The sequence below is a fragment of the Ambystoma mexicanum genome, chromosome 7p (assembly GCF_040938575.1).
Source record: "Ambystoma mexicanum isolate Mex_15411 chromosome 7p, UKY_AmexF1_1, whole genome shotgun sequence".
NCBI classification, from domain to species: domain Eukaryota; kingdom Metazoa; phylum Chordata; class Amphibia; order Caudata; family Ambystomatidae; genus Ambystoma; species Ambystoma mexicanum.
In genome coordinates this window covers 106,575,901-106,590,077 of record NC_090939.1, presented here as the reverse complement: position 1 = coordinate 106,590,077, position 14,177 = coordinate 106,575,901, and the positions used below count along the sequence as shown (strand labels likewise).

Genomic DNA, 14,177 nt, shown 5'->3' with positions numbered 1-14,177 from the left:
CTCCAAATAACAAGGTGGGAACTAATGATGACCATCAATTCAACAGTAAATGGGTTCAACGCAATTAAAGAGGAGCTGCGAGCTGTAAGGATGGTAGCACTCCAGAACAGATATGTATTGGACCTTCTCACAGCAATGGAAGGAGGAGTTTGTGCAAAAATAGGACAATCTTGCTGCACGTTCATACCTGCCAACGATGCTGACAATGGTACACTGACAGAAGCAGTTTCACAATTGGCCCAGATGCACTCCAAAATGATGGACGAAAGTAACGGTGTAAACAAGGATAAGAGCTGGTTTTCACTATTATGGTCATGGATGCCATCTTGGCTGTCAGATGGACTGAAAATAATAGTGGGATGTGCTATTTTGGCTGGAGCTACCCTGATCATAATTAGATTTTGGAAGGCCCGGAAAGCACGCACGACTGACGAGTTGCTGGAAATGGTGGGAATGCACCCCTTAATGCCAGCAGATGACGGCCAGCATACAGGTGTGATAATACAAGAAAGGGAGAAGTTGCGCACCCAAATCATCACCAATCATCTAGACCCACCATCAGTGAAGATTGAGAACCCAAGGAACCCCAGGAGCTACATAGGAAGATGGGTATACTGTACTCCTGGAGGAACATGTGAATACATGTATTGGTCATTTGAAGATCATGTAAACCATTATGGACATCTCGGAGGGATAACTAAGATATGGAGGGTAAGAGGAGATAACGAGAAGGATATGTTTGTGGTCGACAGGTCGACCAGAGGGGGGACTGAAGTGGGAGAATGGAAGAACAGGCTCCCGTCCTTCACCTCTCGCGCTTGGCCTAGAGGGTCACGGCCCAGACACCCGCCGCGAGAAGAGTTTGTCCATTTACCAGACGACCAGGTACCCTGGTACAGGAACATACGGATATGTCCACCTGCCTGCCCAGCAGCCCGCACTGGCCATGCCGACACCTGCGGCTCGGATCAGCTAGACTAAAAACCACACGTCGTTAGAGATGCCATGACGACCTAGACAACGGGAAGCACATCTGTACAAGTATACACACTTAACATTTCCACACCAATCTACACGAAGAACATACTCAGTGCTCTGACGTAGGCGACAGGCATATTCACGGACGTGCATCTTTATTATTTTTACATAGGCTTTCAGAATGCAGAAACGCAAGATGCATCATGAACTCATCTATAACGCTTGCTCACGCTTCCCTTGAAACCCGTTACCACCATGAGAGGTATAATGGAAACACGATACTGGTCATGGAAATGTATGCTACTATAATCTAAAGCACCTATGCACCAAACAGACTACTTAAGCACCAGGCCCGAGTAGGCCTCAAACAAGAGCTCCCATGGACATTAACAAAGCAAGAGTCAGGTTGCTGATCCTGCAGAAAGAACCCGGTGGAGCAACCAGCCAAGGTCGCAATGTTGCAAACCCACATCCAAGAACAAATCATCAAAGGCACGATGTTGCAACCTCGCACTCCGCGTACCAACGTTAAAGTCATATCTACAAATTAAACCAGACACACAGTGGAAAAGCAATATTAATTGTGCAGAATTCTGCCTCAAACACGGTCCCGCCTCACGTGACCAAGCCGAATCTGACGAGATGCCAAAACCCAGGAGAGAAAAGGCGTCTGGGTCCCTCACTACGAGACACAGGCCGAGACACTTGAAAGGCTCAATGGACACCTGCTACAGTGGGAGCGGTCAGCCTTCCACCTATGAATAAATCCTCACATTGTCTGCACGTACCCATATTGAAACATTGTTGCAAACACAGGTACACCGAGAGCTGGGAACAACGGTGGTCCCAGGCTGGGAAGCTCACGAGTGCACCAATCAGAACATGGGGCTCTTATCTCAGACGTCAGTAATATTAGCCAATCCTCAGGAGTCTTAATGTAACAATTCTTATGTATCTAATTGTAGGGACAACCCAGATATACCACCTGACTACACCTTGTCCACTAATATCATTCTCTATATGTGTACTATACTAACCCTACCACTCGAGCAACCAATTAAGAGTGGCGATAGGTTTTTTGTTAACTTTCTGAAGTGACGCAAGTAGCGCGTCATAATGCAGTAAAAAGGGCCTGCGAGCCCCACGATTGTGTGTGTGTCAGGACGGACGCGTACGCTCCTTGACCCATCCCTGCCGTTTTGTATAAATAAACAGCAGAGTCGCCTTGCTCCTTGTGTGTGTGTCTCATACTCTATCTCATCTGGGATATACGGGAGGAGTTGGGGCCTCCCTGCCCGGAGGTCTGCGGACGGCCCGGCCGACCCCGGCAGAATTTCCCCCCGACAGGTTTATCATGAATGTGCTGACTGTGGTCTGCCAAATGACCCCAACAACCTCAAGCAATTCAAGGTGATGCCAATGGCACTTAGGTGCTATACAAATATCACATAACATTATAGACCAAAGCCATCATATATGCCATGTCATGTCACGTGTACTCTGACAGTTCAGCTAGTTAAACTCTCGCTGGTGAGATATTTGTGTAATGTACAGGTTTGAATCCCTGGCAGGCCATCTCGTCTTTCATCCTTCCGGTGTCGTTTAATAAGTAGTAATTTCAGTCCAATAATAATAATTGTAGATAGGAATGTTCCATTTAAGTGCCTTGGGATAGGTGCTATTTAAACAAAAGGATTATACTTGTACCAGGGGTCTGCAACCTTTGACTCTCCAGAGTAATATCAGCCAGCAGTATCAATGGTCAGGGATCGTGGGAGACATCTGGAGAACTAAACGTTGCAGACTGCCGACTTGGACACTGTGCATTTATCTGCTGTATCCTAAAGACTGCTGGCTTAATGAACCCCAAATACCTATCCCCCGGAGGGGGGTGGCATGTTCTGTAACAGCATGGCCTTGCAGTGACCATGCCCCCAAATGGTGTAGTCTCCCCAATGTAGCATAATCCATGGAAACTATGGCTCCTTGCTCTACCTGGAGTGTATCAACTCCTCCCCCACTGACACTCTACAGGCTCTAGCCATCAAGCTTTGCCCCATCTCACACTTTCTTACTAGATCGATATTAGGCCAACTTCCCTTGACTAGCCAATTCCCCTCCAAGATCTCCTACCACCTTACACTACCTACAGAAATACCCCACAGACGGCTGCCACTGGCCTAGCAAATGTTCTCCACCAAACTCATATAAAGCAAATTGACACACAGGAAGAGGGTACTTCTGACTAGCACCCATCAGCACCACAGGTTCCCATCTTTATTTCCCTTGGCCCAGCTAATGAACCCACCCCATTTTCTTACAGAACCATGCTAAAGTGGTAGAAGTGCACCATACAAGATTATTTAAATTACATTAAAGACAGAACTTTATCTGGTTACTCCAGTAGTTCCACAACTCGTACCTCAGAATCTTGCTGCAGCGTGAGGCATTCATCCAGAAAAGCCAGCGACCGATCGACCGATTTTTTGACCCGCTTCTTGGAGTTGCCACCTGGCACCAGTTCTCCATCTGACAGGCACTGGAACCAGTCAGCTTTCAGAGAATGTAGGATAGTCATGAACTTCAAAGCAGACAGTTCTAGACGCCCACCTCCTCCCCAGAGGGACACCGTCTGTCAAGGAACAGCAAGAAAAGAATATAAGCCAGTTAATAGCCAGGAACCAACAAATCAAAGACATTTCAGCTGTGCTGTAAAACATGACCCTAGCTTCAAGACGCCATGTGTGCAGTGGAAGAATGTCATTACTGTGGGCAGGGAGTGAAATGAGCACATTTTTAAATTGCTTCTAAAATACAATGTTACATGAAAACACATCATGTAGTGTTTGAAAAATGGTTGAAACGGGAGAGGGCAGCAACACACAACATTTGTACAGGCAGCTAATAGAAACATTGTCAATCTTACTCGCAGTGGTATTCATTTCACTAAAATGTATAAAGGGCTGAGTCAGACCTGTCTGGATTAAAAGTTGTGAAACCCAGGTCAGGAGACACATTAACCTACTGAACTATTGGAAATGGCTATAGAACTGGGCATTCACTCTCACACCTCCACTCCCAGAACCTTGCTGTGTGCACTGTGTTCATAATCAGTGCTATCGGTTCAAGACCAGAAGGCAATATGGAGGCCTAGGGATACAGCGGGCATTGCTACAGACATGAACGCCCTCGCTTTTAGTCATTTCCCTTCAAGGTTTCTCTTGAGGGTCTTGTTTATCCCTCCCGTGCTCAGTTCTTCTGAAAAGTAGGGATTTGAACACTGCCTCAGCAGACCAAGATGGAAGATTCGTATCCATTTTTATACATCTGCAGATCTTTTCATGGCCTGAGCGGTGCAGTTTGTTTCTGTATGCAGTCCATTTCGCATGTATGAACTCAAAATGGATGCATGCTGAGAGCAAGGGAAGGATATATGTACCGGGGCTATTGTGGTGTTCCTGGTAGGAGGAGAGAAGAAATTATTCTGCAAAGAGGCTGGGGAGCATGGTGTGCACGGGATATAGTGCCTCATGTGGCAATGACAGCTCTGTAGGGCTTGTGCATACAAACCATGAAACCTACACCAGCACATAGCCCTTCCAGTGGATATGGGACAGGGTGAATGTGCTGGCAAGTCTAATTACATTCTTCTTCTGTGCTCCCACCCAACTAATAATGCTTTGGTTGCCACTGTGTGGCGGGAACCAGCTGCTCTGCTTGGAGAGTAGTTCTCTGGATGTATTATTTAGAATGTGTTTTCAGTGGCCTGTTAATCCCACTGCCTCACTGAATACCTATTGCCTCACGCTGTTAGTCTACCCACTGTAGGTTGAAAGCCAGAGTATACTTTTGCAGAACCAATGCCCCCTTGAGATACATCCCAGAAATCCCAAGACCTGGTTTCAAGATACTTCTTGAGAACAGTTTCCTTCCAGGCCTGAAAGAGGGGTCATCTGATGTCAAATGACCCATCGCTTGGGTATCCTATGTCACACCTTGGTTAGAGAAACGGTCCCCTACTTTGAATGCAATTTCCGGAAGCCATAATGAAATGCAAACTTTAGGAGACAGACCGACGACCACCTGGAAAAATGGTTCTATAATTCTTTCCATCAGGGTTCAATTTTGAGCAAAATCCCCCATGAATTCTGGCATAATCACTTCTATCACTATTAAGGGCCCAAATGACAACACAGACACTGTATTCCCCCATGCTCTCTTAGGCCGAAACCAAGCATCTCACTCCCCCCTACTACTCTAATACAGCAAAACTAAGTATCTAAAAGTCCTCCGATGTCCAAAGCTAATCGTCATACACCATCATGTCACTTTGGTAAGATAATTTTAAGCATCACATGCCCTCATATCACTCTGATAGGACTAAGCCGGGCTGCTAAGTACTATGAAAGAAAGATGTACATGCCCTTCTAGTGCTCTGAGAATACCAATGTAAGCAACACAAACCCATATTACTCAAACACAAAGATAAGCATCACATGCCCTCATAGTCATCACTCGGACCATCTCACTTACCTTGTTAGTGTTGTAGCCAGATGGGCAGACGGTCACTGGGTCATGCAGAGAACAGTATAAAATGGAGTCTGTCATACCTGCCCAAAGGGAAGAGGAACAGAACATTATTTGCATGGCCGCTTAGGAGGGGGATGAGAAGAAACATTTCAGTCATTGACTCACATCTTCCACGGAGAGGACTCTGGTTTTATATTTATGTTAATTACTTCCAAAATATTATTACCTCTGAACCTTTTTTAGGCCCATTTTCATGTTGTACACAGCAGCAGGTGGGTACTGTAGCCAAGCAGTGTGTCCCCTGTGAGAGAATGGAAGGTCTGAGAGCTGTCAGGACAGCCAACAAGTATCAACAGACAACCAGACTCTAACAAAGGGGCTCCTGAACTCTAGTTTGTCAAAGTGGAAACAATTATCGTCTTGTGCAACTTGAAGGGAGAGTCACATTTTCTCAGAGAGGGGTCTTGGTCAGGTTGGATTGTCTGGCCTCCCTGCTGAGGTTTCCAAGCTTTTCCTGGTCCTGGCCACCTTCTCATCAGGAACCTTTCTATGCAAATCCTTCTCCTAGCCGATTTTCCACCAGCACATTCCTCCTCCCACTTCTACTGCCTGCCTAGTCCCAATCAGGCTCTTTAGTACCTCCCGACAGTGTCTGGGAAACTGGCTTCCCCTAAAGGTTTCTCCACCTACACAACTCTCCCAGGCTTCCTATCCCCCCACCGTCTCCTTCCGTTTTATTTTAATTAACTCTGTTGACAACTCTTTCACCCTTCACTTCTCCTTGCTCTCTCTGAAGCTCCTTCCTCTTCTGCCTTCCAATATCTAAGTACTATTGCTAATTCTTCCTCTAGCTCTTCATCAATTACCTCCTCTGAAAACACAGTGTCGCCTCCTCAAGCTCCCAAACAAACTCTCCTGCCTCGCGCTCGGCTTCCAACTCCGATAGGACTTGTTCATCCACCCCTGTTTCACTTTCCAGCTTCTCCTCCTGGGTATCTCCTCCGATTATTTCCTTAATCTCAATCTCGTCACCTACAATTTATTTCTCTCATCAGTTCCCTCAAAAAGTCTCCCTCTCTACTCAAGCTCTCTTCTTTCTCAATCACCGTTCATCAATTCCTGCCTCCTCCAGCACAGTCGCTGTCTGCTCTGAGCCTCACCTCCTACTGCATATACTGGATTTATTTAATGGTACTTTTGTATCGAACCTCTAACCACTTCTTGCCCCTATAACAAGTTTCCAATCTTCTCCTACTGTTTTTCACTCAGCCTCCTCTTTCAGCTTTCCAACAATAACCTCCAAACCATTTCCTTCACTTTGCCAAACCCCTCGTTAAATTCTCCATCGCCCAACAACAAACCTTAAGCCTCCTCTTTCATATCTCTCCGAACCACCTTCTGACACACCTGTGCCTCACATTTCCTTGCTTCTTGCCCCCCTTCTTTTAATATAACTTTATATTCCCCCTCCTTACACTCACCGATCTCAACCAGGGTCATTACCCACTCTTGCCTTCCAGCTCCTCCTCTCCAGTCTCCTCCTCCAGGCACCTTCCTGCTCCTTCTGCACTCCTTCCAAAAGCTCTCTCCAAATTCCACCTTCCTACTCCTGCTGCAGCCGCCTTACTCCTAACGCCCGCACTAACTGAGAGCGTGGGCTGGTCTAGTGCCCGAGCCCCTCCTTGCAGCCTCTCAGATAAGAGAACTCAGGAGTGCGAACTTGGGGTAGGTGACAAATGAGCTGCAGTTAACTGGGCCTGGGTGGGTGTTCAGCGACTGATCGACCGCAGCCATAGGAACAATGCCCACCATCTTGAAATTTCCAATTCCTTCTGGTTTAGTTTACTGGTAAAGGGATAGATAGGCCAGTCCCACCCTTTTCAGATTGAAGTGCGGGTCCTGCGCTGGTACGGCATACGCGCAGCTGGCTCTGCAGGGGCACCACTCCTCAGTTCCTTTAACGGGTGACCTTGTCAGTCCCATTGGTACCTGTGGGTGGGTGCGACTGAACAGTACTGTATTGTATTGTCCCCAGGGCAGTCTTCTAGGGTCTGTCTGATTAGTAAGCATGGCTATGGAGATTAGGATTTCTATTTTGTGATTCAGGACCAGGGACTCTAGGCGATTATAGTTTCCAAGTAACTGGCTCCTGTTAAGCAAGAAAGCCAGGGGGGCTGCCCGGCCCTCGGAGTCACAGCACTGCAAGCTCTCAAAGCCAAGGAGGAGACTTGGTTGCAAAACACAGAAAATACTTTTGTGTAGCAAAGCTGAAGAACTGAGGGACATCTTGCTTTACCCAACCACTGGACTTCACCGCTCCCAAAAATAAATCATAAGGCAAGTAAACAGCATACATTATTCAGTGACTCTGGTACGCTGAGTTACTGTCTCCATTTCTCCAGACTCATGGGATGCCTATACCACGGTAGGGAACCAGAGCATTTTTCAGAGGCAATGTAAAAATACAGCAAAGCCAGATTCTTCCACACTCGTTTCCCACTGAGATCTACGTTTCATGTCAATGATATTAGGAATCTTTTAATAACATGGCAGAGAAGAGAAAAGGCATGTGGGGAAAGAAGGACTAGGAGTATAAGGTTAAGTAGCATTTGAAGTATAAGAGCTACTATGATAAATAAAATAATAAATGACATACCCGTAGGCATAGTTCTCCAGCATTGGTATCTATTATAGATTGACATGCTTGTTTCACTACTACCCGACGTAGAAAAGGAAATGCCCCATTAACAGGAACTAATACATGCTCTCTAACATTGCACAAGACATACATGATGAAAAGAATGTCCTGGTCTCCCGGCTGGTTGCCTTTAAAGCTCCATTATGTGCTATGAGAGCACAAACTAACTTAAATGCAACTGTTAAAGCTCAGCTTAATGTATGTCTGTGAAGTAAATGGATTCCCAGATATGAGGTACCATAACATTTTTGTAGCTTTCTGTATGTGTGTAGAACTTCAGGTGAAGTGATGTTAAAAGTCACGGTTTAATGCCACAAAACCCTTGAAATTCATCATGTATTTGAAGGTATGCCACCTTAACTGTGAGACCCCAGTTGTGCAGCCCATGAGCACACAGGTTACATACAAAATGACATGTACTACATCACTTATTACAGCCTCAATTATATCACATGAAAATCATGGTTATTGATACCCGCAAGAAGAGAAAATGCATTGTGAATATTATTCCAAGCTATAAATGTGCCCTAATGCTACTTTGTAGCTCGCCTGCACCCACATTCACTCTGAAGGTACACTGCCCCAAACCCCACCTAATAACATTTAAACCACAATTGTATTAGCATAAAGCACTTAAAGTCAAATTCTCACAAGAACATCACTTTTCTCACAAAGAGGTTGCAAGAACATTTTCCTTCAAAAACGAATGGAAAACAATAATTTACCCTAACCTATCACTAACTGTTAAACTTACCCATTGTTGCGGTTTAACCCTCCCCACATCTACCCTGAAGGAACAACATCCCTTTTACCCCTTCCCAATATAATTTTAGCGCATTGTGATTTCCTGTTCTCGCAAGAATACTCGCGAGAAAGCCTTGCGTTCGTGAAAAAAAGTCTGCATTTCCATTCTGAAAAGCCTCAGTTGCTGCAATGCACCATGGTAGATATATAAAAGATGTTGATAGAGAGGACGCGTCACTGGGCGCCAAATGAAGAGAAAAAAAATCACCACTTGTTGCTGCTTTTGAAAAAAAATTGTTCAATGAAATCTTATTGTTCCTAAAGGAAAGAAAACGCAAAAAGTAAAAGCACACCTCTTTTTCCATGCTTTCAACTTTTAAACCGTTGAACACATTTTAACCAAAACTTCCAGCTTCTTGGGGCCTGAGCTAGAAAACATTTTTGGAAAACTTCATAATGCTACATCAAATGAAACAAAAGTTATTAACAATAGAATGTTTGCAATGGATCTTAGGTTGTACCTGAACTATAAAAAATATATCAGAAGGCACTTACCCAGTAGGAGTCTTTCTGTGATTTGTATCTGTTAAGAGTCAGATACTTTGCATAGGCCACCACATAGTAGTTGGTGAAGAGTACCAAACATGTTTTACTCCCAAAGTAAAAGGGGGTCGACATGGGATGTATTAACCACGCTATCCCTCACGCTACGTACTTGTATTGTTTTCCAAACTGATGCCCATTTATGCTAGCAAAAGAAGGGAGAGCCAAGATGAACAACTTACTTTCTTACCTGGTAACGTTCTTTCGATGGGATTTTCCGACGACGTATTCCACATCTATGACAGGCAATCGCCACAGCTGTGCTGCTTCCGAAGATGTTGTGGCGTCTGCGTCCTGCGTCGATGTCGTCGATACGCTGTCCTCGAGGGCCTCCATTGTGCCGACGTCACCAGATGCTATAAGTAGGAGGCACAACGCCCGTAGCCTCAGTTGTAGTTTTTCTCCCAGAACGTGTGGCACCAATCTTCTGCCAGAATGACTACAGAAAGCCTTGCGGAAACGTAAGCTGTAATAGCATAGGAAATTCTGTAGAGGGCCAGGCTGGGAGGGTTTGATCATTCGGGAACCGAACCACCGTAACCTCTGAAGCACTTGCGGAATGACGGGGACTGGAGGAAACACGTACAGCAGTGGGAAGGACAACTCCACTACGAACGCGTCCCCTAAGGCTCCTCTTGAAGGAAATTCCCGCGAGCAGAATCTTTCGCACTTCCGGTTGACAGTGGTGGCGAAGAGATCCACTTGTGGGGTCCCCCAAAGGGCGAAGCTCTCCAGGAGAATCTCCTAAGCCATCTCCCACTCGTGAGAGACCGTGCTCTGCCTGCTCAGAGCGTCCGCCGCCACGTTTTCATCTCCGACCAGATGAACTGCCGAGATCGAAATTAACTGCTGGATGGCCCAGAACCAGAGCTGCATCGCCTCTCTGCACAAAGTGTGAGACCCTGCCCCCCTCTTTTTGTTGAGGTAGAGCATGGCCACTATATTGTCCATCAGAATCAGGACATTCTTCCTCCGCACAGACGGCAGAAAAGCCTTCAGGGCTAACCCGACGGCCCTCAGCTCCAACAGATTGATAAGGAGTCTGGATCCGACGGAGACCAACGACCGCTGACTCAACTCGTTGGCATGAGCTCCCCATTCTGTGAAGGATGCGTCATTCAAGATCGTCACCTCTGGCCAGGGTAGCCAAAATGGAGCCCCCTTCATCAGATTGCCTACGACGGCCCACCACAGAAGGTCCTGGCCGACCGAGGGCGGCACCTGAACGGGATCCGACATCCTGCCGCATCCACTGCATCTTGAGAGCCCACTGCAAAGATCTCATCCGCAACCTGGCTTCTGGCACCAGAAGAATGCAGGATGCCATGAGGCCGAGCAACCTCAAGAACTCGAACGCCGGGAGACTCTGGGCACGTTGAAACTTGTCCACCATCTGCAGAATGTGATGAGCCCTCGCCTGGGGAGGCGAACACTGCCCCAGAGACGTGTCGAGCACTGCTCCGATGTACTGGAGCCGCTGGGTAGGTGTCAAGTGGGACTTCTTTAAGTTGAGGGAGAAGCCCAGCTTGTGAAGGGAGTGGCAGGTGACTGACAGATGATCCAGGACTTGCTCGGGAGAGCGCGCCCTGATCAACCAATCGTCCAAATAGGGGTAGACGTGAATCCCCCTTTCCTGAGACACGCTGCCACCACCACCATGAGCTTGGTGAAGACCCTCGGGCGGAGGTCAATCCGAATGGCAGGACCCGAAACTGAAAATGCGAGTCGCCAACCGCGAACCTCAGGTACTTCTTGTGCTTCAGATGAATCGGCACATGAAAGTAAGCGTCCTTGAGGTCGGGAGACACCAACCAGTCCTGAAGTTGAAGGTCCTGGAGGACTTGAGAAAGAGTAATCATCTTGAACTTGTCCTTCCTGAGGATCTTGTTCAAACAACGCAAGTCCATGATGGGTCTCAATGCCCAGTCTTTTTTCGGTATCAAAAAATATGGGTAATACCATCCCTTGGTCCTCTCCGCTACAGGCACCAGTTTTATGGCGCCTTTCTCCAGCAGGGATTTGATTTCCTGCGCAAGGAGCAGATCCAGACTCTTCAAAGAGAGATCCCCTGGTGGATTGTCGTGAGGCCTCTGCCAGAAAGGAACACAGTAGCCGTGGGCTATGATCTCTAGAACCCACACATCGGAAGTAATGGCACGCCATTCTACAAGATGCTGCGCCAGCCTTCCCCCAACCGGCGAACCATGGGACATGGCCTCATGACTGAGCTGAAGCGGCTGCGGCAGTGCCTGAGGGCAAAGAGGCAACTGCCCGAGCAGCTTTGGTACCTAGAGTACCTTGTTTTCCACCTCTGGTACTCATACGTTGACCCCCTTGACTTGCAGCTCCCCTTGATCTACCAAAGGAATAGTATCATCGAAAGGAACCTCCCCTCCACTGTTGTCCCCTAGGACAAAAAGGCAGAGGTTGGCGAACTGCAGCGCTCAACGACTTTGCTGCAGCTTTGGAGGTCTGCAACCTCTCAAGGCTCTCGTCAGCCTTGCTGCCAAAAAGATGTACACCATCAAAGAGCATGTTGAGAAGCCGGGCTTGTACGTCAGGAGCAAACCCCGAATTCCGCAACCACGCAAATCTGCGCATCAGGGTGCTCGCCGCCATGGACCGGGTGACACATTCTGCCACGTCCAGACCCGACTGAACGGATTCACACATGGCATCCTTGCCATCCTGAACGAGGGCAAGAAAACCATCCCGTTCCTCCCCTTCGGGAATACGTTCAGCCGCCAAAGACACACAATTCCACAGAGTGTGCGTGAATCTTGCAAGCGCACAAACAGAGTAGGCTGCTTGTAAAGCCATACCTCCAGAAGAAAATACCTTCTTCGCCCAACCGTCAAAGAGTTTGTCGTCCCTATCAGGAGGGATGGTAGGGTACGGCACCTGCTTCGCTGGGGCCGTAGTTACCTGCACCACCAAACTCTCCGGTGTGGGGGGCGTAGACAAGTAGCATGGGTCGCCACTGGCTGGACAGTATTTTTTCAGCAACAACTTGCTCACTGCCGGGAGACTCTCCGGAGCAGTCCAAGCTGCTGCTACCCTTCTCTGTAAGGCCATATGAAATGGCAGCACCGGGTCAGTGGGTGGACCTTGGTCAAGGATATCTGTCAGGTCATCCTGCAGAAAATCCACTGGTGGCGCAGACCACCACAAGTACTCTGTCACCCTTGACATGAGACGCCGGTATGAAGACTCGGCGTGCGTGCGAGGCTCAGGCCTACCGAACTCAACCTCCGGAGAGGTGTCCAGACCACTGGTGTTGCGCAAAGACTGACGCAGGTCTTCCAACTGGCTATGACCAGACAATAGCTCATCAGGAACCAAACCTTCATCAGACCCTTCATCCACCTCAGAAATGTAATCCAGAGGCTGGAATAAATCCCTGGATGAGGGCACAGAAAAAGGATCAAATACAGGCCTCACTGACTTCCTCAGGGCCTTCCTCGGAGTTTCCAATGATGCACGCAGTACCTCCGGTAAAGCCTCCACAAAAGGCGTCCAGGGCGTCAATGGAATCGGCGTTGAATGAGGCGCCGACAGCTTCGACACAGGCCTCGAGGCCGGAGCCCCGAGCGAGTCCTTCGACAGCCTTGGCACCAATGGCGTCGATGACTTCCTCGGAGGCGGAGCCTGGAGAGAGGCCCTCGACGGACATGCGCGATGGCATCGACGTCTTCTTAGAAGACGTCACAGGCTCCGATGGTCTCGAGGGCAGGACCTGGAGCGGGCATGGCAAGAGCGATCTACCATGTCCGATCAGGACCTCGACAGCTCCCGATGATCGCAGTGACCGCCCGACCTGAAGGCGTGCGAGCGGTGGCCCTAGCGCGTTCCTTGCCAGCTTCTCTCGAAGGCGCGGACGGAACGGAGCCCTGCGATTCGAAAATCGGCATCATTTCCTTACAAAATGCATCCCATTCCGTAGAAGAGGAATGCTTGGTAGGACAAGCTACCCGCCATCTGGCGGAGTCTTCGGACGAGGACGGTGAAGGCGACCGGTGACAGGGCTTTCGCGAGTGCCTAGAAGAGGCAGAGGAATGACAGGAACCACTCCGGGACCGAGACCCCCTGGACTTACGCCAACGCGGAGAGTCGCCCCTCGAATCGTCGGTCGAAAGCCCAGTGGATTTCGGCTTTCGGGGTTTGTAAACCCTACCTACAGATAGCTTCTTCTTCCACTCCCGCAAGGCCTTCGACATCAAAGACTGGCAATCGTCACAGTCATCTGTGGCGTGGTCCTCGCCGAGGCACCAGAGGCAGACGTTGTGCGGGTCCGTAAGCAACATCTTGTAACCGCAGTCCTGACACTTCTTGAAGCCTGACCGCGGGGTAGAAGAAGACGAAGACATGATAATTCACAAAGAACCAAGTTCGAAGAACCGATAGAAATCAGAAGAAACGAGGCGCGCCGAGATTCCGAAGCAAACACGTTCGCAGAAAAAACGGAACTGAGGCTACGGGCGTTTTGCGTCTTACTTATAACATCCGGTGACGTCGGCTCAACGGAGGCCCTCAAGGACAGCGTAGCAACATCATTGACACAGGACACAGACGCCGAAATTTTCCAAATCAGCACAGCTGTGGCGATTACCTGTCATAGATGTGG

The 14,177-nt window shown here is 48.3% G+C and overlaps 1 protein-coding gene across 2 annotated transcripts in view; it reads right to left on the bottom strand.

The window, feature by feature from the left end:
• The window catches only part of QTRT2 (queuine tRNA-ribosyltransferase accessory subunit 2), a 431,085-nt gene that overhangs the window by 241,963 nt on the left and 174,945 nt on the right, over positions 1-14,177 (bottom strand). For both annotated transcript variants that reach the window (XM_069635894.1, XM_069635895.1), the window contains exons 4-5: positions 5,512-5,588; positions 3,401-3,610 (exon numbers count right to left, since the gene is read on the bottom strand). In XM_069635894.1, coding sequence (XP_069491995.1) covers positions 3,401-3,610; positions 5,512-5,588 — 287 coding nt within the window. The remainder of the gene's footprint in view (positions 1-3,400; positions 3,611-5,511; positions 5,589-14,177) is intronic.